Consider the following 24,144-nt stretch of genomic DNA (forward strand, 5'->3'; position numbering starts at 1 on the left):
TTTCAAGGCAACTTAAATATAAATTAAACCAGATCACAGAATGACAATAAACTGGTGTAATGAGCAATTGAAAGCATTCCAACATCCAGTGGAACAGAACTATGTAAATAATTACATTTAAAAACCTTAAATAACCCATTGCTCAAAAGGTAAACAAGTGTTTAGTCACATAAAAAACAACCTAAACTATTGAACTCGACAGGAAATCTGTGATCCTTTTCTCTGCATGTACACTTTCAACGACTCAATTATATATTTCTGATACAACAAATTTGTTGTTGGTTTTGAAACATACCATAACTAAACAATACATACAGTTAAAAGTGAATTGAATTGATTTACAATTATGGTATTTTCACTTCTGGCATGGAAATTCAAAATTTACAGAAGAAAATTACTCCTCAGTACAAACTGTACATGGGGGTAACAAACATAGAAGATAGGAGCAGGAGTATGAAATTCGGCCCTTCGAGCCTGCTCCGCCATTCAATGAGATCATGGCTGATCTTAAAGTTCAGTACCCCGTCCCCGTCTTCTCTCCGTAACCCCTCATTCCCTTATATTGAAGAAATATATCTAATTCCCTCTTAAATATATTCAATGAACCTGCCTCTACTGCTCTCTGTGGCAATGAATTCCACAGATTCACCACCCTCTGGGTAAAGAAATTCCTCCTCATCTTGGTCCTAAATGGTTTGCCTATTATCCTCGAACCATGGCCCCGGGTTCTGGACTCCCCCACAATTGGAAACATCCCTTCCGCATCCATTCTGTCCAGTCCTGCCAGAATTTTGTATGTCTCTATGAGATCCCCTCTCATTCTTCTAAACTCCAGCGAGTACAATCCCAATTTGCGCAATCTTTCCTCATAAGTTATTCCTTTCATTCCAGGTATCAGCCTGGTGAATCGCCTTTGCACTCCCTCCATTTCAAGAACATCCTTCCTCAGATAAGGCGACCAAAACCGCACACAGTACTCCAGGTGGGGTCTCACCAAGGCTCTGTACAGTTGCAGTAAGGTATCCTTATTCCTATACTCAATCCTCTTGATATGAAGGCCAATATACCATTTGCCTTTTTAACCGCCTGCATGCTCGCCTTCAGTGACTGGTGCACAAGAACCCCTAGGTCTCTCTGCACTTCCCCATCTCCCAATCTATTGCCATTCAAATAGTAATCTGCCCTCTGGTTTGTATTACCAAAGTGGATAACCTCACATTTATCCACCTTGTAGTGCATTTGCCATGTATCTGCCTAGTCCCCCAATTTATCCAAATCACACTGGTGCTTTCTGACCCCCTCTTCAGTGCACACAACCCCTCCTAGCTTAGTGTCGTCTGCAAATTTGGAGATATTACATCCAATCCCCTCATCTAGATCATTAATGTAAATTGTGAACAGCTGGGGTCCCAGTACAGATCCCTGTGGTATCCCACTGGTCACCGCCTGCCACTCAGAAAATGAGCCGTTTATCCCAACTCTCTGTCTTCTATCTGCAGCCAGTTCTCAATCCACATCAATACCTTGCCTCCAATCCCAAGAGCCTTTATTTTGCATGCCAGTCGCTTATGTGGGACCTTATCGAAGGCCTTTTGGAAATCCAGGTACTCCACATCCACTGGCTCTCCCCATCTATTTTACCTGTCACCATCTCAAAGAATTCCAATAGATTTGTCAAGCATGATTTACCTTTTGTAAATCCATGTTGACTCTGTCCGATCCCTTCTCTGCTAGTCATATGCTCTGCTATTACATCCTTAATAATGGATTTCATCATTTTGCCCTCTACTGATGTAAGGCTCACCGGCCTATCATTCCCCGCTTTTTCTCTACCCCCCTTTTTAAATAGTGGGGTAACATTAGCTACCCTCCAGTCCATGGGTACAGATCCTGAGTCTATCGAGTTATGGAAAATAATTCTTAAAGAATCCGCTATCTGAATGGCCACTTCCTTAAGTACCCTAGGTGTAGATCATCAGGCCCTTGGGATTTATTGGTCTTCAATTTCTCCAAGACAATGTCCTTAGAGAAACTGATTTCTTTCAGCTCCTCCCTTGCATTAGTTTCTATGTTTCCCAACATCCTTGGGAGGTTATTTGTATCCTCTCTTGTGAAAACAGAACTAAAGTAAGAATTTAATTGGTCTGCCATTTCCTTATTCCCCATTATATATTCGCCTGATTCTGACTGCAAGGGACCTACTCTGGATTTCACCAATCTTTTCCTCTTGACATATCTATAAAGGCTTTTGCAGTCGGTTTTTATGTTTGCCGCAAGCTTACTTTCGTAATTTATTTTTGCCCTCTTGATTAATCCCTTTGTCCTTCTTTGCTGCATCTTCAACTGTTCCCAGTCGATGGATTTGGTACTTTTTTTGGCCAATTGATATGCTCTTTCTTTGGACCAATGCTGTCTCTAATTTCCCCTGTTATCCACAGTTGAGTCACCTTTTTTGGTTTATTTTTATGCCAAAACGATTTCTGCAATTCTTCCATGAGATCTTTGAATGCTTTCCATTGTCTATCCACCGTCAACCCCCCCATGAACACCACCCAATCAATCTTACTCAACTCCCGTCTCATACCATCATAATTCCCTTTATTTAAATTGAGGACCTTAGTCTCGGTTTTAATTTCTTCACTCTCTATGTTGAGTGAGAATTCGATCATATTGTGATCGCTCCTACCCAAAGGATAACCAGGGTTATCCGAGTGCCACTCTAAGTACACATTGATTCACAACCAGCACTAACTGAAATATCAATCTCAGAAGGATATAATGGTTCATTTAGGGAAACAAAATATCTGCAAAGATACATTGCGTGGCAATCTGAATAATCTGAGTCTTAAGGAGGAAAAAAATAACGGTTTTAATTTATCATCCAAAAAAAGAGCAGCTGCTGCAGTGTGTGTGAGTCAATGAACACAATATGAAGGGGTCTTGGTAACCACATCTGTTGTCTGCAGCTCAAGGAACTTGGGTTTCAAGTTGATGAGCTGGGATCTGAGATTCTGACTGACACTTCACTGAATAAAATGGGGTAAAGGTACCTGTTTATTTTGTTCTGGGAGACAGTCACAGACCTTGGGTTAATCATTATGAAATGTTAATTCACATGAAAAAGGAGAGAAAAAAACTGCAATGTAGATGAGCATAATCTTCACTGGATCTGTGGAATTCACTGCCTAAGGAAGCGTTAGAGACTGCCTCATTAGATACATTAAAGACACAAGGTATTTTTGCAAGGTAGGTAAGTGGAGCTGAATCCATAACCAGATCAGCCATGATTTTAATGAATGGTGGAGCAGGCCTGATAGGCCGGATGCCTATTCCTTCTTTAAAAGTGCTGGTGGTGGAAAGACTTGTGTGCCCTTAACTTGTAACCTCTAAAGTTAACTGTAGGAATTAGAAATTGATAGATTGTGAACAGCTGTTGCCTCAGCATCAATTCTTGCAGCATCCCACTTGTCATCACCTTTCAATCGACAATGAAATGGTATGCTAGCCCTTACTGAATTAACCTTAATGAGTTAAATAGTAGACCGATATCTTGCTCTTGTGTGCCTCTATCTTTTCTTTTGCATTTGCACAAGTCTCGCCTCTCTAATTAGGGTAAATATAATTGTGATTTAGCGCATGAGGAGTCACCAAATTAAATTCAATGGGCTGGTTGTTGTCCAGTAAGAAGAGATTAAATGGACTGGATGTGAACCTAATTGAAACAAATGTGTAGAATTGATGCTTCCCCCCCAAGCTTCACTATCTGTGCTACGAGACGACAGCCTCAAAATCGAGGGTGGTCATTCAGGACTGAAATGATTTTCTATCCAATCCGTGGTAGTCTTTACGTTTGGTAAAGGCTCATACCTTGGTCCATCTGCCCCAGGTCAAAAAACTGCAGCAGCTTCAGCAGGAGCCTCTCTTCAATTTGAACCGTCAGCTTCCGCACTGTGATCATCAGGTGCTGAAGGGAGAGAAATTTAACACGGTAACCCAATAAACACAAGCTACATCATCGTTAGCTAACTGCAGGAGAAAGAGGTGCATAGAAGAAAGAGAGATTCTGATGTTGAGTTTTCTTTCTTGATCCACGCTTCAATGTGATTTAAAGACAATTTCATTTTCTGAATTCTGCTCAGTATCACTTTACTTGCACCAAATTTTGTTCCTTGGTTGCAACTTGAGCTCAAATTACTTTTAAAGTGGCACCTCTACTTTTAATCATCTTCTCATCATGGCCCAAAACAATTTATAGATAAGAAAAGGGCTAGGTTATTTCCTCCTATGACCTTTGTAACCAGTTACCAGTTGGATTCAGTTCCACCAATATTCTTAGAATATTGAGAAAATTGCTTATTCCTACCCCGAGGTCAAATGAGGATGAACTTGTATTTCCGATTCCAAACACTGTTTTCTGAACAATGATCCACAGATACTACCTCACTTTCTATTAATTTTGCACTAATCTATTTTTAAATGTAATTTATAGCAATATTTGCACCTGCAATGGTGCGATGAAGTTTGTGACAATAAATTCTGATTCCTGTTTGGAAATGCAAAATCCTCATGGTGAAAAGCATTTTTCGAATTAAAATCTGATTAGTACCGATATTATATCAAGGACATAGCCTGGAAAGAAACTTATTTGCTCTCATACCTACTTCAAAGGGAGGGAGATTTTGTCAAAAAGAGAGGAAATCAGATTGAAGAGTAACCTCGTTGGCTGAAAGCCCCCAAGAAAGAGGAGATTTAGACCAGAGTCTCTATTGCAAAACTGCTAGATAAAGCAACCTTTTTTTCCTTGAGATGCCAAAGACTGCATAATTAACAACTATTTAAGATGGATAACTTGGATTCCATATGCATGAACATTGTACTCTCTGGATTTTACAGAATGTCATCGCCACCTGGTGATCACCCTAGCTGTACATAATAAAGTCACTTCTCACGTCTCAATGGAGTTGGAAGCCATCCAGATTGTTTCACAAAGAAAATTGGCAGGTGATTCTGCAATGATAGTACCTTCCAGCCAAATCTGATCATGACCTCACTTGATATCCATACTCGTCTATTATTGTCAAGGCCAGCTGCGAATGATTAATCCTAGTTAAGTGCTCCTGCATTCAGAGATACTGAGATTAATTGGAGGACTAAAATTTGCATCTCAGTTAAGATCTTCTAGACCAATCTGAGCTTCAAACTCAAGTGCCTATAATTCTCATACTTTTGATGCACATAACATCTGTACACATCAGCAGTTTGGCCTGGAAGGCTTTTTCTTTGCTGGATGCTTCTTGGGGTTGCAGGAAGTTTGTGTCATGTGGACAGTTTGATTCAATACCCTGCTTCTTTGCTATACATTCCATGAAATTCTCTCCATCATTGGTTGTTTCATTATATAAATATGGGTCTAGTCAATATTTTGTATATCGAAGAAGCTGATGTAGTTATGACTCACCTTGAAGAGTTCAGTCAGTGCACTCTTGCTTGGGATCTTCATAGCATTGATCTGAACAGCAGGACCAGATTCAGTGGTTTCTGTTTCACTTTCAGGGGTGTTGGGTGTTAGGGAGAGGATCATAGGTTGTGTTGTTCCTAAAAGTTGGTTATCAATCTTGTGACAAATGGAAGGAAGCAAAAGACTTAGTAACATTAAATATTTAATACTAAAGGAGAATTTTTCCTTGTACGAACAAATATTTTCCAAAGGAGTTCTTTTTCCACTATAAAATTGAATGGCTCCAAACACCACAAATTTGTCTTAATCATCCTCTCATTTCCAAGACATCATACATCTTGAAAGATCCAATTATTCTGGTACCAACTGTAAATTTTGCTGGACTGCTTCATCATGGATGAATCATAATTTATAGTGCTTTCACACAGTTTCTGGAAGATCCAAAACTGATCTCACTGCCTTTCTCTCCATACAGCTAAGTATTTTATTTCTGTAATAACCTGAAAAAATTTCAGCTGCATAAATTTACATAACTCTGCCCCTCATCCTTTATATCCAAGCGAGTTATTCTCGTGCCCCAGCTATTTTAAGTTGTTTGCATCATTGCCGAGTCTTGCATTTGTATCATAGGGCAGGAAGAACACAACAGACGATGGGCTTTTGACTGCTCAATGTAAACATGTTTGATTACCTGCACATCCTGAATGCTGACTTCTAGCATCTGACCAGTGGCAACCTTTGTGTAATGAACATCTATCCCTGTTAAAGTGGTAAATATCAATTCCTCAGGGACTTTGTTGATCAACGATAAACCAACTCCACCATCCAGTTTCACTAAAACCTGAAAATTAACAAAAAATATAGGATTAAAAAAATTTAAAATATTTAGTTCAACCAAATATGATTGACTTCAAAGTGGCTGTATCAAATTATTTATTCTCCAAAGGTATAAATTCTTTCGCTTGGTACAGATATTTTACAACCTAAAGGCCAACTTATGTATGACCCTTGCATAAAATACAACTGGATCATCGAAGTCAGTAACACATTTGAAATGTCACTGAACCAAAACAGGAAATGGAGATTTAAAAAAGAAACCAGTTTGTATGATCTGTTAATGCAATACCATAAGGAACCTTCATTCCACTGATCATGGGAATTCTTTGACGGTCAGTGCATGCTTTGCAGCAATTATACAGGGCTTCAGTGAGACCACACCTTGAGTGTTGGGTGCAGTTATGTTCTCCTTATCAGAGAAAGAATGTTGTTACTCTGGATGGAGTTTCAAGAAGGTTCACGCGACTGTTTCCTGGGAAAGCAGGACTGACACATGAAGAGAGACGAGATCAATTAGACACATTTAATTACACTTAGATGAATGAGAAGGGATCTCAGAAACAGACAAAATTCTAAACAGATCAGACAGATTTGAGCCATAAGTACAGGACAAGAGCTCACGCTCTAAGGGTAAGGATAACTCATTTAAAATGGAGATGAAGAGAAATTTATTTTCCTGGGGTGGTGAACTAGTGAAATTCTCTCCCATAGAAAGTAGCCACCAATCATTAAATATATTCAATGAGGAGTTTTAAATTACTTTTAGGGGTAGCGAATCAAGCAATCTGGGAAGTAAGATGGAATAGATACTTAAATTAGATGATCAGATGTAATCACATTAAATGGCAGGCAAGCTTGCAGGTTCAAATGGCTCATCCCATTCTGAATTTCTATTTTTTAGCATTCTATTTACAGTCCAATAGGAGGAAATGAAAGAAAGGAGGCTGTTGGAATAAACTCAAGACTGGCACATAGTAACTAATCAGTTTCCTTAAATCAAATAATGAAAATTATAAATACTCTGAAGTTTCTCTCCAAAGTAGAAGGAAAATTCATTACATCTAAACTGTAGTGTTAAGTAGACATGGGATCATACCCACAGAACAAATAGGTTATCATATGGCTTGATCTATCATTTGCGTTTACGTAAAACAAAGCTGAATGCAGCAGCCAAATGCTGCTAAATTGAAATAATAAAATGCTGGAAATACTTTAGTGGATAGAGTTATATTTCAGTTTGACAATCCATCAGATTCATCCTGAAATAAAAAAAGAAAAACTGGGGGAGGGGAGGGACCTCAGCAGATTAGGGAGCGTCCATGGAGAGAAAGGGATAATCAGCATCTACAATTTCTTGCATCTTTCAGAGTTAATTCCACTCCATTAATTCTCTAATTTTGGTTCATATATTTATCAATTTTCTTTTAAAACTTGCTTCTACGCGAACTCCTCCATAGCAAAGCATTCTCCACTCTAACGATAACTAACTAAAAATAAATATTCAGGTCACAAAATATGAAAAAGAAAGGAGATACATTTATTCTGGATATTCTTATCATTCAGAATTGAAATAAATTGACTCTTTATTGTTCTGGCTGCCCAACATCAGAGATTAAATGTGGAGTTTTTCAAATCTATTTCCTTCTTTTGTCCTCCTGCATCTCACCCATTCGAAAAAGGCATTTGGGTAAGTACAGTCAAGGGTTGTCTTTTGTCATTAATGTTTGCATGTTCAGGCAATATTGCTTAGTACGTTGTTTTTGATTAACAGGTAGTAAATATCTGGTAGTTTTAATGTTTTTTTTTAATCACTGGTCAATAAAATTGATGGCAATATTTTTCCATGTTCCTCTTTGCTTGACATGAAGGTTCAGAATCAAATGCTAAGGCAGATTACAATAATAATTGAAATGATGCAATGACTCACCTCTAACTCTTGTTCAGCTTCCAAATTCTTCAATTTGCGAATTTCATTGACTTCAGTGACTGGATAATCTTCATTTCCTGTGAGGGAACGATTGGTTCTGCGATGCTGGAGATCAGTAATCTGCAATATGCCAAATTGGTCACAAGACCAACCAAATGAGAAATCACTGATTGGTTCAGAAAGAATGGAACTAATGGGATTTGAGTGATTATGCAAAATTACAAGTATAAATTGAAAACAAATTGCCGTTCAATATTCCACAAACCAAACAAACAAAAACATGCGGAGAAAGCACCAAGGAGTAAGGCCAATTTATTTTTTTTTAGTGTCAATCCTTGGTGAGAATTCAAAACTGAAAGACAAGTAAGGTGTCAGCACAGGAACATGTTGGAAGTATTCCTTTTCAAGTGTGATGTTTCTTTTCAACAGAGCCTTTCTGCTCTCTCGGGTGAATCTAAAAGACCCAATAGCACTTAGGCATATCTGTGACAAGGTAGGAAGAAATTGAATTGGAATGAATGGACCAGAGCAGGAAAGTCAGGGGGAAAATGGAAGCAATACTGCTGAAATCTCAGTTACAGCACGAGCAAAAAAGATATTGGAGGCAATGAGCAACTAAAGACATACCCACCTGAAAGGAAAACATAGCGTTGAGGAAACATTTCAAGAGAAGAGATGGGTGATGACAAACTGACTAAAATGGTATTTGAGTTAGAGGTGGCCTAGCTAATGGATGGAGATATACAGAGATTGAACATAAACATCATTAAAATAGCAGAAACTATTAGAAGAATTATAGTTAGAGATGGGAAAGAATGGATAAGAGGAAGGGAATGAGGAAAATCAAGACGCATGTAAAACAGAAACAGATTTAAGCATCTGATCTGACAAAAATGTAATGTACAGGGTTGGCTCATGACAGTTGGAGATGAAATGAATAACAAAGTCTGAAACTGTTTTGTTTGATCAGTGAAATTACAATCTAGAGAAAAAGCCAATGGTCACACTAATTATGATCTACAAGGAGATATGAAGATGAAATCTTTCATTTAACATGCTTGTTATGAGCATACCTGCAATACTCGCGTTGGACCATCAGGAATGACTCGCAAAGAAAGAACTCCTGAACCAGGTCTCATTTTCTGATTGATGAACTGCTGCTCCGTCGGAATTGGCTCCAGGCCAAGGGCTGGTTCTGGACCAAGCACAACTTCTGCTCCATCGTACAAACCTGAAATACCTTTGGTTACCTAAATAAATGATCACGGATTGGATGATTTTTTTTTTTAAAACACAGCATATTCTCACACAGACAGTAGAAAAGGTTCCACTTAGTTCTAACCTATACTTGCCCAATATCCTGGGCATAAATGAGTTGAATACAGGTGCAGATGAGCAATAAACCACCCATGTGTAGTTCAGATGAGTTGGTTGATCATTTCAAATACATCTACAGCATTTAAAAAAAACTGAATAACGTTTGTAAGACATTCTGCTCCACTCAAAGTCATACTGAGTGCCCCAGATCTGGCAATGCTTTTCCAAATTGTGTGCAAATCCTAACCCTAATAATCCTCTCCAATGGGCTTGATGGACGATAAGTTCCAGGATTATCCTCTCCCTAATAATCCTCTTGTTTTTTATGCAAATATAAAATCCCATGAGATTTTCTTCAACCTTGCTCAAAAAGGACATTGTAAAAACACCAAGCTGGACAAACTGTGTACTTTATATAGCAAAGATAAAGACACATAATCAACATTTCGGGCTTGAGCCCTTCAAGGTATGAACAAAATGTAGGCAAGCACCTCCATTAAGGTATGAGCAAACTAGACAGGTTCCTGTTCAGGCATCTGCCTACACTTTCCTCATACCTTGAGGAAGGGCTCAAGCCCAAAACGTTGATTATCTTTATCTTTGCTAAATAAAGTACTGTTTGATCAGATGAGTTGCTCCAGCATTGTGTTTCTACTTCAACGTGGTATCTGCAGACCTTCATGCTTGAGTTCAATAAGGACATTTCATGGTCTCTTTTGTCCTTCCCAATGCCCTGCCTGAAATCTTTCTTTCGATAGATTCTTCCTGGATCCTACCTGTGTTTAGCTTCCTTCTCTCTTTTCAATAAAAATCATATCCAATCATCATTCAAGGTTGACATCCTTGTCCTTTTCCATTGCTAAAATAGGTGGACCTTAATTGCCAATATATTCAAGCAACAGACTATAAAGCCAATTTAACTCTTTGTTTAATTATCTCAGCCAGTTGAGGCACTGCAGTTAAGTCTTATTGTTCCTCGCCTTGACGAGGAGTCAATGTGTCATGGACTAATTTTAACTGAAACCTGTTGTTGCAGACATGAACAAAATCTGGATTAAGAGGGAATTCCAAAATTTATTAATGCGTAAAGACAAGATACTGGAAAAAATACCCTTGAGAAAGAAAAAAAACCCAGGAGTTTTATAGCTGAAATCTTGTATTGCATGAAGAATAACTGACCTGTTTTCAACATTATTTCTGAGTGAAACACAGAAGTCTGCAAAAGCTGTGATTGTCATCAAACACAGAAATGCTGGAGGAACTCAGCCAGTCTGGCAGCATCCATAGGAGGTGAAGATACATTACTGAGTCAATCTTACAGCATCTATAGGGGGTAAAGGTACATTACCGATCTTTCAGGCCTGGAAGGGCTCAGGCTCATAATGTCAGTAAGATATCTTTACCTCCTATAGATGCTGCAACACTGACTCGGTGATTTATCTTTACCCACTGTGGACGCTACGAGACCAGCTGAGTTCTTCCAGCATTTGTGTTTTGTCCACATTATTTCTGCCTTGAGGAAATTTCTAGATATTTTGGAAGTCAGTCAAAATATAGGGCATTTTGAATCAATATTCGAATTTTCAGGGAGGTGAACAAGGCAGTCATGTCTGTGAACGAGACTGACACAATATTCTACGTTTTCTGATAAAACCTCTCTTGACAGGCTCAAGAAAGGGACAGCAACGTATTGAACTGTCTATGACATTGGAAGGGCAAATGGACAGGTTACCCAATTAATAAAATGTGGCAGGTGATATCCTGCCAGAATATGCATTGGAGTCTCAACTATTCAGTGTTTATTCATGTCCTGGAGAATAGGATAGCAAGGCACATCACAATCTTGTCAAAATATGAAAATAAGCAGCACAATGTGGATGGAAATAAAGACTTACGAAGATACTTTTGTTTGACTGATTAGACAAAGTCCAACAAATGAAATTCAATCCTGACAATTGACATGCACTAGAGAAAGGTTATAACAAAGTACATTTTAAGTGATGAAACACTGGAGATCTAAAGATCCTCAAGAGAGCTGCAAACATGAATCATTAAAATCTTGTGGAAAGGGACAGGAAATAAACATAAAAGCTAACGGAATTTGTAGAGTAAATAAGAGGCTATGATATAGCGATACAAGCTCTGGATAGATAATGCCTGGGGCAGTTCTGGGCACCAGCTCTTAGAAAGAACACATTGATTTCAGAGCAAGTGTTACGTAAATGGCCTCGGAACTCCCAGAAAAATTGTATAAATTAAGTATATATTACAGAATTTCAAAGATGGTAAGGTCTTCAGATAGCATTTAGTGTTTAATACTAATGAAAATAGCATAGTTTTGACACATTTTAAAATTTCAAATATTCAGCAAATGCAGTGGTGATTATCAATCTACCACTGGTAATGAATGGGAACTATTTTGGGTAATAAATTAAGTTGAATAGCCTAAATTTGGATTCTGACATGGTGTATCAGAACCAAACTAAATCCACTGATAGAATGTCTTTAAATCATGTGTGGGATGGTGAAACCCACCTCTTCACCTGGCTCCTCACCTCAATTCACACATTTCTTCATATGCATCCTTCAGGGATGGGTACAGTCACTTTACTTACCACATAGCAATGGTTGAAAAATTACGAGGCTTTATTCTAACACTGCTTTTGCTCTTACCTGAACTACCATTCTTGGCTGGCCACAGCTTAGCCGCCCATCTTGGAAATACCAGGTCTGGGTGGTGCTGCGACGTCGGTCTGGCTTTCTCAGCATGAGTGGTTCATGTCTGCCACAGAAAAATGATTATAAATTGGTAATAAAACCCACACAGAGGATATTTTGCATTCTTGTTAGCTTAGTTAATGCTACCAGGTGTAATTACAGAAGAGGACTTTTCAGGATCATTACTTGATTGATTCAAAATCAAGGTGTCATCAGGATTATAATCTCACAATATCACCGAACTCATGAGGGAAAAATCAGTTCAGTTTCCTCTTACCGTGGAGCAGCATGGTTAGCGTAGCAGTTAACACAATGCTTCTACAAAGTCAGTGATTGGGGTACAAATCCGGCACTGCCAAGGTGACATCAGGATTATAATCTTACAATATCACCAAACTCATGAGGGAAAAATCAGTTCAGTTTCCTCTTACCGTGGGGCAGCATGGTTAGCGTAGCAGTTAACACAACACTTCTACAAAGTCAGTGATTGGGGTACAAATCCGGCACTGCCAAGGTGACATCAGGATTATAATCTCACAATATCACCAAACTCATGAGGGAGAAATCAGTTCAGTTTCCTCTTACCGTGGGGCAGCATGGTTAGCGTAGCAGCTAACACAACGCTTCTACAAAGTCAGTGATTGGGGTACAAATCCGGCACTGCCAAGGTGACATCAGGATTATAATCTCACAATATCACCGAACTCATGAGGGAGAAATCAGTTCAGTTTCCTCTTACCGTGGGGCAGCATGGTTAGCGTAGCAGCTAACACAACGCTTCTACAAAGCCAGTGATTGGGGTACAAATCTGGCGCTGCCTCTAAGGAATTTGTATACTCTCTCCATGTCTGTGTAGGTTTCCTCCAGTTTCCACCGTTCAATTAGATGGCACAGGATTATGGGCCAAAAGGGCCCATTACTGTGCCGTATGTCAGTATGTATGTCATTCACAATCTATTGAAACATTCACATTGGAAGTTAACAGGCTCAGGATAAGCTGTGATGTGTGCCGAATGATTGGGAGCAGAGCCAATGTGAGCCACTTGGATGAGCAGATGGAGTGCAGAATGCATGGTTTTCATAAGGAGGAAGAAAAACTAACAAAATGTAGGATTGTGCTCACTGTATTTTTAGAGAACAGCAAAAAGATTTAAACGTAATGGAACAATCAAGTGCTGAATTGTGGCAGCAAACTTCATCAAAATGTTGCTAGACAAAGTTCTGAGCCATCAAGGAAAAACCATTTAGCATATTTTAAAGCAGACACCACTCAGCCATTTAACCTTAGGAGGGAAGGCTTTCTCTTAAACATTCAATCCTCAGATTTAATCAAGGAAAATATAATTGGTTATCTTCATGCTCTGCTTGATGACAAAGTCGTATCTAAGTGATGTACCTCAAGAAATAAAGCAGCAATCAATACCATCATTATTGAGAAAATGGATTGAAGATTAAATTCTGTCACTTATACCTATTCATGTTTGCTGTACTTTACCTATAGTCAGTAATAGCAGTCAAGCCCGCAATATCGAGGACCAATCCAGAATTCATTTGCTTACTGGAAGAGAGTTTGTTGGGATTATGAGGAGGAGAAGAGCCCTCATGGCATAGCATCCCACTACCCGTCATACGCCAAAGTTGTGATCTTTTTCCGGGTTCCTAGGTTGACAAAGATGTGAGCAGAATTTTATTACAGTTTATAGGCAAAGCAAAGAATAAGTCAGATGCTCAACATTTTTTCTGTCACGAAATGAAGTGAGTTTAGCTGCTATATTTTCCCGCTTGTGCCCAATAGATATCTCTGCTCACCCTGAAGAAATTTACACACAAGCCACTCAAGCTTGAAGCAAGCACGAACACTGGACGCCTGATTCACTGCTAAATGCGCACATTCAGAAAACTGAACTTACTAGTTACTGTTAATGTTCTTTGACACAAGATCTTGCCCACCTAGTGCCAACATAGTCACATAACTGCTATGTTGTTCAGTTATTTCTGATACAACTCCACAATTGACAATATTGTTCGAAGTGATTCCAGAACTGACCACTATTCCTCCTCTCTCCAGCAAATGCATCCTTGTATACTAAGCCAAAAAAACCATCAAAAAGAGGCTCGTGGCTCTGTTTACGTCCTTATTCTTTACGTTTATTGTTGCTGCATCTTACAGGTCAGGTGCTCCTCAAGAGTATCCTTGTTTTATGTTGGATGCACTCTTCTGTGAATTAGTGCGAGAATTAAAATGAGTGCCTCCGGTTTGAAGAGATAAGACGCTTAACTAGTTCAAACTTAATTGGCCTAAGGTGCAATATTCTCTTATGTCCAGCAGTCTGACATGACTTGCTTTTTTTTATAGTCTCTGTGAAGAACTATTAAAGAGATATACTGTCTGTCCTCTGATCGGGTTGACACCTTGTGCTCAAAAATACATGGGAAACAACATTAAAAAAAAATCTGCCATTTTCTTACTGGACAGATCTAAGGCTTTTTTCCTCCCAATGTCCAGAGAACACCTTCCTTGTTCCAAAGAAAGAACAGCTGAAGATATGACTTCCTCACATGATTTTTTATTTCTTCTTTTACCTTTTTCTTTAGGATCACTCTTCCAGTTTTGGGTACCACGTCCAGAACTAATTCTGCAAATCTAATGTTTTTCTTTTCTGAACCTTGAGTGACAGGTCTTCCAGGAGATTTCACAAGCCTGATTATAGAAGGACATAAAATTTAATATTTTATTTTTAAAAAATGCTCATATCCTCAGAATATTCAGTGCCTCATGAAGAACAAATGTATTAGAGTCATTTGATCATTTTGAGACATATAAGCTAATGCGATCCATAACAAGGCTCCAAGGGCTGGTAGAAAGATAAGCAATGGCTAAGATGGTTTGAGAAAAAAAATACCTTCAAATCGTACCGTGGAATATTTCCACATGATAGGAGACCTGATTTGAAAACGTGCAGCGGCAGTGTCCCTGATATATTAGGCTTCATTGAATGTTCAAGTCTTCGTCCTGGGGCTTTAATTTCAAAACGGGCACCAATGACTCATGTCCAACACACAAACTCAAGTTGCAATGAAATTGTTTTAATTGTAGTTAATTTTGAAAAGTTAATTTTGCAAAACACAAAAAAGGATAACCCATTTTAGTTCTGGAAGTCTTATTCATTGAATGTGTCCTGAGTTTCAAGTTTACCGTTGAAGGTTCCTTCATTCCTCCAACACCAGGCAGCGTTAGCTTTGCAGCAGGCCAAATACTTTTATTTACCCATCCCACCTCTTTACCACCTTTAAATGTAAGTAAGAAACGTGTTGTCAATCAGCTCCTTTCAATGTTTTTGAAGTGCTTTGGTGACTTTTGAGTCATATGGTAGGCGGACATTTGGACAAGTTTGTAAAACGGTAAAATAGTATGCAAAATCATTCCACCAACTGAACTCAACTTGGTGTGAAGTCGTGACAGATTTTAACATTTTCAAATAGAAAGCAGATCCCCTCACAAGCAAAGCTTATTCTTCAATCTATCATTGATTGACCTTGATCACACATTTTCCTCTCACTATTCACTTCGACTAAATACTTATAGAACAATTTTACAATGAGAATAACACGCATAACTTGTAGGATGTTAATATATACATTTCTTCCTTCCAGCTTAAACCGTTAAAGAGTTTCCGCGGCGACCGTCCAAAAACATTCTAAAGTTGTACTCCGTTCATTAAAACCATTCAGGCAGAAGAAATAAATAAAACCTACCCAGAGAAGGTATGGGCGGCAGCAATGTAGATGAAATTCTCATAATAAAGCTGTTTGGACTCTTTGAAATCATTCATATCACAAGTAATTTCTGATGAGCCTGCCCCTTTAACGAAGAGCGTAATGAAAGGCTGAAGAACAGGTTCGTCCCAGGCATAATCCAGTGACGTGGATGGTTTTACCTCTGTTTTTAGTCTTGGCTCCACCACACCATGCTGATTGAAAATAACTGCAACCTGACACAAAGTAAAAGAGGAGAGATCAAGAAATGATGTAAAGGAAGACAGATATTTCACTCTATTATTCTTCCTCTGGCTGCTTGCATTTGTCAGATTGCGGGAGTGGTCATACTGTAATAGTTGTAAAGTTGCTCGGAATAAGAACATGAAGTGCAAAAGATTAAGCACTTTTAATTAAGAATGATTTATCTTGTTATTTATGAATAATGAACAATTGGAACTGCGCTGTCACGATATTGGACTAACAAGCCAATACAGTGACAGCTGGATCTTCTGGTCTTCCTTGATTTAAAAAAAAACAAAATTGCATCTACACGTAATAATATTGAAACAAATATGGGCAAAAGCTGCAGAAATTGAGTGCTATTTGGCCTGCCTTTTTACTATCCTCTCAGATTTATGAGCAAATAATTAAATTCAAACAAAACAGCTAGAAAAATAAATTATTAGCAACATTAACCACAAGTTACGGCAGAACTGCATCTATGTCTGGACCACAGAATGTCACACAAGTTATGGATAACAAGACTATTTGAAACAATTACCTACTTCAGAGGTAGGTTCAGAACTAGGCCTTTCAGCCCATCGAATCTGCTCCGCCATTCGAATCATGACTAATGTATTTTTCCTCTCAAATCTATCTACATCTATAATGAATTGCAACCTCACGTTCACTATCAATTAAATTGAACTGTTACATAAAAAGCTATGCTTTGCACACACTATCCAGGTGTCAGCCCCCACCTAGTACAGCAGGTCATGCAAGAATAAAACAGTGATACAATAAAACAAAAGGGCAAGGTGTAGTGTTAAAAAAGTATAATTAAATAGTGTTATTTGGGAATAGCAAATGCAATAAGCTATTAGGGTCTCATCAGTAAGATCAATGGGGTGATCAAAATTACATTAAAGAAGTAAATGAGCTGAGCTGGACAGTTCCAGGGGAAATTGTTATATTAGGAATATTTTGTAATCAAATGGAAGGGGATAGAACCAATGATTAATCAGAAATAGTGCTTTATGTAATAAAGATGAAAGGCAAAGGATGTGAAATAATTACAACAGAAGAGAGAAACGGAAATGTGCAAGTAAACTATGAAAGAAAAAGTACAATTAGAACAAGTTAATTAAATGGTCTTTATTCAAACACACATACTAACTGTCGGCATAAATTACATGACAGGACTGCAATCAAGTCTAAGAATTAAAAATACCGGGGCCTACAAGAAACATGAGGAAGATTGAAGATCACTGAGCAAAAATGGTAATGGAGTTCAAAATAATTTCATGAAATAATTTGCATTCAAAAAGGAAATTTAAGCTCGTTCAAATTTATTATCATATGAGTGCACATAAACAACCCGACAAAATAGCATCTCTCCAGACCATGGTTCATGCACAAAAATACATAAATACATATAAATAGTTCAAATAAATGTATATAAATATTTGGAATACTACTATTCATCAGTCTCACAGCCTGTGGGAAGAAGCTATCCCTGCCATGGCAGTTCTGAGTTTGAGGTCCTGTACCACCTTCTTGATGGTAGTGGGGTTGAAAATACAGTAAAACATATTCATACAACTGGCAGCCTCAAGCAACCGGCAAAAAAAAAAAATTGTGGAAAATAAACAGGTAAAAAATACAGAAGTTTAAAAGTGGTGTGCCTTTCCATTAGTTTGCCAATCATTCAATACACAATCTCAAGCAACCGGAAAACTCAATTATCCCTATAGGTGCTGGATACCAGGGGTTTTACTGTTCAGTGCACGGATGTTATGGGAGCTGCTGTGCACAAGATTGGAAGGTGATGGAAGCAGCACAGACTATCACTTCTTCTCGATCAACAACTTTTGCTGCCTTGGAAAAGAAGCTAACATACTGAAGGACCCACCCCACCCTGTGGAGAGAAGGTTCGAGATTGGGAAATAGTACACCAACAGGCTTAAATACAAATTCTTCCTGTCATCAGGCTCATGAATGAACCTCACAATCTGTCTAAACTTGTTCCATTCTAAGAAGCTGGTTTTTTTTCACCTCAGCATAAAAACATGAGGTTCTGAAGGACCAACTGTTTGGAGTTGTTCAAGTGAACCGGTACGGACTTGAAGGGCTGACATGGCCTGTTTCCGTGCTGTAAACGGTTATATGGTTATATGGTTAATAGGGTGCTCATGCTGCCCTTGTGATGCACTCATTTCTTTTCACCATAACACCATATTCTGTATTTGTGCTCTTGCTCTTCCATTTTGTACAGTTGATTTGTTAGACTACTGGCAGAAAAACACTTCTCACTGCTCCAGGTATAATATGACAATCAACTTGAAGCAGTGTAAGTTAAAGCATTAAAAACAGAAATATCAAATGATTAAGTACATTTGGGAGCTTTTATAAATATGTCAAGAGGAAAAGATTGGTGAAATCCAGAGTAGGTCCCTTGCAGTCGGAATCAGGGGAATATATAATGGAGAATAAGGAAATGGCAGACCAATTAAATTCTTACTTTAGTTCTGTTTTTACAAGAGAGGATACAAATAACCTCCCAAGGATGTTGGGAAACATAGAGACTAATGCAAGGGAGGAACTGAAAGAAATCTGTATCTCTAAGGACATGGTCTTGGGGAAATTGATGGGATTGAAGGCAGATAAATCCCAAGGGCCTGATAATCTACATCCAAGGGTACTTAAGGAAGTGGCCATTCAGATAGCAGATGCTTTAAGAATTATTTTCCAGAACTCGATAGACTCAGGATCAGTACCCATGGATTAGAGGGTAGCTAATGTTACCCCACTATTTAAAAAGGGGGGGTAGAGAAAAAGCGGGGAATTATAGGCCGGTGAGCCTTACATCAGTAGTGGGCAAAATGATGGAATCCATTATTAAGGATGTAATAGCGGAGCATATGACTAGCAGAGAAGGGATCGGATGGAGTCAACATAGATTTACAAAAGGTAAATCGTGCTTGACAAATCTATTGGAATTCTTTGAGATGGTGACAAGTAAAATAGATGGGGGAGAGCCAGTGGATGTGGTGTACCTGGACTTCCAAAAGACCTTCGATAAGGTCCCGCATAAACAACTGGCTTCCAAAATCAAGGCTCATGGGATTGGGGGAAAAGTATTGATGTGGATTGAGAACTGGCTGGCAGGTAGAAGACAGAGAGTTGGGATAAATGGCTCGTTTTCTGAGTGGCAGGCGGTGAACAGTGGGGTGCCACAGGGATCTGTACTGGGACCCCAGCTGTTCATAATTTACATTAATGATCTGGATGAGGGGATTGGATGCAATATCTCCAAATTTGCAGATGACACTAAGCTAGGAGGGGTTGTGTGCACGGAAGAGGGGGTCAGGAAGCTCCAGTGTGATTTGGATAAATTGAGGGACTGGCCAGATACATGGCAAATGCACTACAATGTAGATAAATGTGAGGTTATCCACTTTGGTAATACAAACCGGAGGGCAGATTACTATTCGAATGGCAATAGATTAAGAGATAAGGAAGTGCAGAGAGACCTAGGGGTACTTGTATACCAGTCTCTGAAGGCGAGCATGCAGGTACAGCAGGCGGTTAAAAAGGCAAATGGTATGTTGGCCTTCATATCAAGAGGGTTTGAGTCTAGGAACAAGGATACCTTACTGCAGCTGTACAGGGCCTTGGTGAGACCCCACCTGGAGTATTGTGTGCAGTTTTGGTCACCTTATCTAAGGAAGGATGTTCTTGCAATGGAGGGAGTGCAGAGGCGATTCACCAGGCTGATACCTGGAATGGCAGGAATGACTTATGAGGAAAGATTGCGCAAATTGGGATTGTACTCGCTGGAGTTTAGAAGATTGAGAGGGGATCTCATAGAGACATAAAATTCTGGCAGGACTGGACAGAATGGATGCAGATGGGATGTTTCCAAGGATGGGAAAACCCAGAACCCGGGGCCATGGTTTGAGGATAATAGGCAAACCATTTAGGTCCGAGATGAGGAGGAATTTCTTGACCCAGAGGGTGGTGAATCTGTGGAATTCATTGCCACAGAGGGCAGTAGAGGCAGGTTCATTAAATATATTTAAGAGGGAATTAGATTTATTTCTTCAGTATAAGGGTATTAAAGGTTACGGAGAGAAGGCGGGGACGGGGTACTGAACTTTAAGATCAGCCATGATCTCGTTGAATGGCGGAGCAGGCTCGAAGGGTCGAATGACCTACTCCTGCTCCTATCTTCTATGTTTCTATGTTTCTATATTTCAATGAGATATCTGGAATTATTCCTCAAACATCAATTGTATTTTAAATAATAGTTAGATCCAAGATTGAGAGGCTTTTTATCCCCCATCAAAATGGGATTGGGAAACTGGAGTTAAAACACAGATAAGCCCAATGATTGCTCGAACAGGTTTGAAGAGAATAATATTTCAAACATATGCTTATTTGCAATGTTCTTAAAGATCAAATATATTCCTTGTCTGTTATCGTATCACCTCGCGTTTTGAAAATGGCAGAAACTCTTGGCAAAGTTTGGTTTGCTGGACAGTCCCATAATGTCTAAATTTTAACGGGTTCTGCTGTACATAGGTCGTAGCTGACCAGCTACACATCACACCTCCAAGCAGAAGCAGCAACTTATGGAGTTGTAATTGCAAAACTTGAATTATATTGTCGACGCAAGTACAGTAATCAATGGGCATAGTGATTTACCTCTGAAAAGTTGTCAATGCGGAAGGGCGGTGGCAGTTGTTCAGAGTTACTGAATGCAATATGATACGTTGCTCCTTTAAGGGTGATTTCTACCCGCAGGAGGTGACAATTACCTTGGGTATCCCTGTAAAACAAAGTGTGCATAAGAGCAGCCAAGTCAAAATCTTTAGTCAGCTTATTACACAGTAATAAGAAACAATAATGAGAAAGAATAGACTGCAAGCAAATAAATTCCAACTTTGTAGCCGAATATAGTTGTCAGAGTTAACTCCTGTGAAATACATTTAAAAAAAAACTAAAATTTTCTGATGATCTGTTTACCTGCACTTCTCTGGGATTTTCTGTGAGGAGAGGTTCTGCAATAATTTTCCCACAATATGCTTATTTATATCTTTGTTTTAATACTCAGTACACAGTGAGAATGTCTTGGATAGTGAATCACAAAGTTAATCTCCAACAATTATTTTATTCTCATACACAGAAACTTCCCTCAGGAATTGCAGCAAAAGGCCCTGGAATGGGTATGTGTGCCAATTTTCCACTCTCAGGATATTGAGGTAAAATATGCCACATTTATTGAACTAGCAATTAGAATTAAGAGGAACAGCATTAAATTGAAAATTAAAGCTTTGCCTAAAACCAACAATATATCATAAAGCCATTAGGAAGGGTGTACATCGGCAGCTAAAATATATAAAGTACAAACAAACTTTTAAGTTCTGCACATTAACATTTTTATCCAGGTTTTTGAACCGATTTCAAAATGATTACAATAGGTCTTCCAGGTTAACAGATAAATGATTTAACAGGTGCATGAAGAAGTTCAGTTTTGCAAAAAAGTTAACATTGATGAAAAAAATGTTTGAATTTGGCTGTCGTCCTCCAGATCATAAATGACAGTGAAATGTCCATTTTAAATCTAAAGCAAAGTCCCAGAAGGTTTTAGTCACTGGAATGCAATCCCACTGTTCTCTCTACCAGCAAGAAAGCATTTTTTTTAAAACAAACCAGTAGTTTCAAGATCAAAATTATGATACAAATGAAATCCAAATAGAAAAAAGTGAACTTCACATCTTAGCAAAATGTAATCATGGAGAAAATTACTTCTCAGAAGTTGAAAGAACAGCATTGAGACAACTTCTAGCAATCCTCCAGCAATCCCACTATAAGGCAAGGCACACTAGAAGAAAGGTGAGGAAGAGAGTATATTTAGCAGGAGTTGGTTAGATGAGAACAATCCTCCAAACCTATAATTGATAGTACAACTCACCAGTTTCTGACCGCCAAGTATAACATGCTTAACTTTGAAAATTACCTGACCTGACCGACTTTATTTTATTTCTCAGGGGCACATTTCTCACCTCATGTTGATGTGGAAGGAACTGTTCTTGTTCACCTCAAAACCTCCTGACCAAGTGCAGTTGGAAACATCCATTAAGCGCACACACAGCAATTGATCATAATCATTCCTTGGCCAATGGAAAACTACACTGGCCCCAGGTAGAGTTGAAATGTAACCATCTGGATTCCGTATGCCCTGAAAGAGGAAAATGTAATGAATATTACTTTGTCAGGGGATCAAGAAGCTGTACTGACAATCCATGGAAAGTGAACGTAGCTTTATCACATTTGAATCTGGGGACCAGTTTTGGTAACAGGACAATGAAGCCCAAAATAGATGAGGGAGGAAATTTACGTTCACAACTTATTTTGTTTTGGGGAGGCATCAAATACCGAAACTTTGATGAAATACTTCTGAAATGTAACCATAAATGTTACCAAAAGAAAAAGAAGGCAAAATACATCCAGAAATAACAAATCAGGTGAAAATTATAATCTGTGAAACAGTACGAGTAGCATCAAACCCTCTTTCTCAGTCGGTGGCCAAAATGAGTTGAACAAATTTCCTCATCATATTTATTGTTGATGCAAACACAAGGAAGCAGCATCCATCATTCATTGGACACAACAAAGTCCCAGAAATTAATAAAAATATTAAACTGGTAGAATTCAGCGAAGGATACAGCAAGGTCTAGGACTCAAAGGTCACTGCATTTTTCATTTCACATGTGACATTCTTACTACCCGTCTCATCAGGCAGAAAACACTTCGGTTAATTCATGAGGGAGAAACTCCAGCACCATTATTCATAGGAACATAGGAAGTAGGATCAGGAGTAGGGCAAAAATGGCCCATCGAGCCTGCTCCACCATTCAATACGAACATGGCTGATCTAATTTATGACCTAACTCCACCTACCTGCCTTCTCCCCATATCCCCTAATTCCTCTATCATGTAAAAATTTATCTAACCGAATTTTAAATATGTTTAATGAAGCAGCCTCAACCACTTACCTAGTTAGAGAATTCCAAACATTCACTACTCTCTGGGAAAAACTATTTTTCCTCATCTCTGTCCTAAATCTACTCCCCCGAATCTTGAGACTGTCCTCTGGTTTTAGTTTACCCGGCCAGCTCAAAAAACCTTCCTCCATCTATCCTATCCATACCCTTCATAATCCTATATGTTTCTAAAAGATCTCCTCTCATTCTTCTGAACTCGAGCACATACAATCCTAGACGATTTAATCTTTCATCATAAGTCAACCCCTTCATCCCAGGGATCAACCTAGTAAACCTCCTCTGGACCGTCTCCAAAGCCAGTATATCCTTCCTCAAATATGGAGACCAGAACTGGACACAGTACTCCAGGTGCAGTCTCACCAGTACCTTGTACAGCTGCCACACTTATTACTTTACTGAAGTATAGTTCTGGACACATGCAAATCTCACAGTGAAACTTAAGTCATGATTTATGTGGTGAAGATGACGGAATGAGATAAATTTCTAAACATCAAACAGCCACTGGACTGATCCTTAGCAGAATGAAGAATACTATGAATTGGGGGGGCTTTTGGAACTTAGAAAGGAGCTAATGAAAGGATAATCGAGATGCAGAGGAACAATGCTGAAACTAAACAAAAAGAAAACAAACAACATGGATTTGGGACTGATGTCCATTAATTAACAAAGAGTGACAAACAGTTAGAATGCTCTTCCAAGCAATGGAGGGGCATTTAAGTGTCATGAGAACAGAACTGCAGCATCTTTCCTAATGGACAAGCTAAAATGAGTTGAATAGATCTTGTTATCTGCATCCATCTTGTCCTGGCACAGACATACATATTGAGGTGGTAGAGAAA

At 38.8% G+C, this 24,144-nt stretch overlaps 1 protein-coding gene across 7 annotated transcripts in view; it reads right to left on the minus strand.

The window, feature by feature from the left end:
- The window catches only part of vps13d (vacuolar protein sorting 13 homolog D), a 234,188-nt gene that overhangs the window by 80,703 nt on the left and 129,341 nt on the right, over positions 1 to 24,144 (minus strand). For 6 of the 7 annotated variants that reach the window (XM_069918981.1, XM_069918980.1, XM_069918987.1 and 3 more), the window contains 11 exons: positions 22,304 to 22,479; positions 20,943 to 21,066; positions 16,014 to 16,249; positions 14,841 to 14,958; positions 13,753 to 13,916; positions 12,213 to 12,321; positions 9,296 to 9,472; positions 8,223 to 8,342; positions 6,150 to 6,299; positions 5,459 to 5,614; positions 3,868 to 3,964 (listed from right to left, as the gene is read on the minus strand). In XM_069918981.1, the coding sequence (XP_069775082.1) occupies positions 3,868 to 3,964; positions 5,459 to 5,614; positions 6,150 to 6,299; positions 8,223 to 8,342; positions 9,296 to 9,472; positions 12,213 to 12,321; positions 13,753 to 13,916; positions 14,841 to 14,958; positions 16,014 to 16,249; positions 20,943 to 21,066; positions 22,304 to 22,479 (1,627 nt within the window). Of the gene's footprint in view, positions 1 to 3,867; positions 3,965 to 5,458; positions 5,615 to 6,149; positions 6,300 to 8,222; positions 8,343 to 9,295; positions 9,473 to 12,212; positions 12,322 to 13,752; positions 13,917 to 14,840; positions 14,959 to 16,013; positions 16,250 to 20,942; positions 21,067 to 22,303; positions 22,480 to 24,144 lie in introns of those variants that run through there. The other variant, XM_069918986.1, reaches the window with a different exon arrangement.

Source organism: Narcine bancroftii, chromosome 2 (genome assembly GCF_036971445.1).
Source record: "Narcine bancroftii isolate sNarBan1 chromosome 2, sNarBan1.hap1, whole genome shotgun sequence".
In the NCBI taxonomy this organism is placed as follows: domain Eukaryota; kingdom Metazoa; phylum Chordata; class Chondrichthyes; order Torpediniformes; family Narcinidae; genus Narcine; species Narcine bancroftii.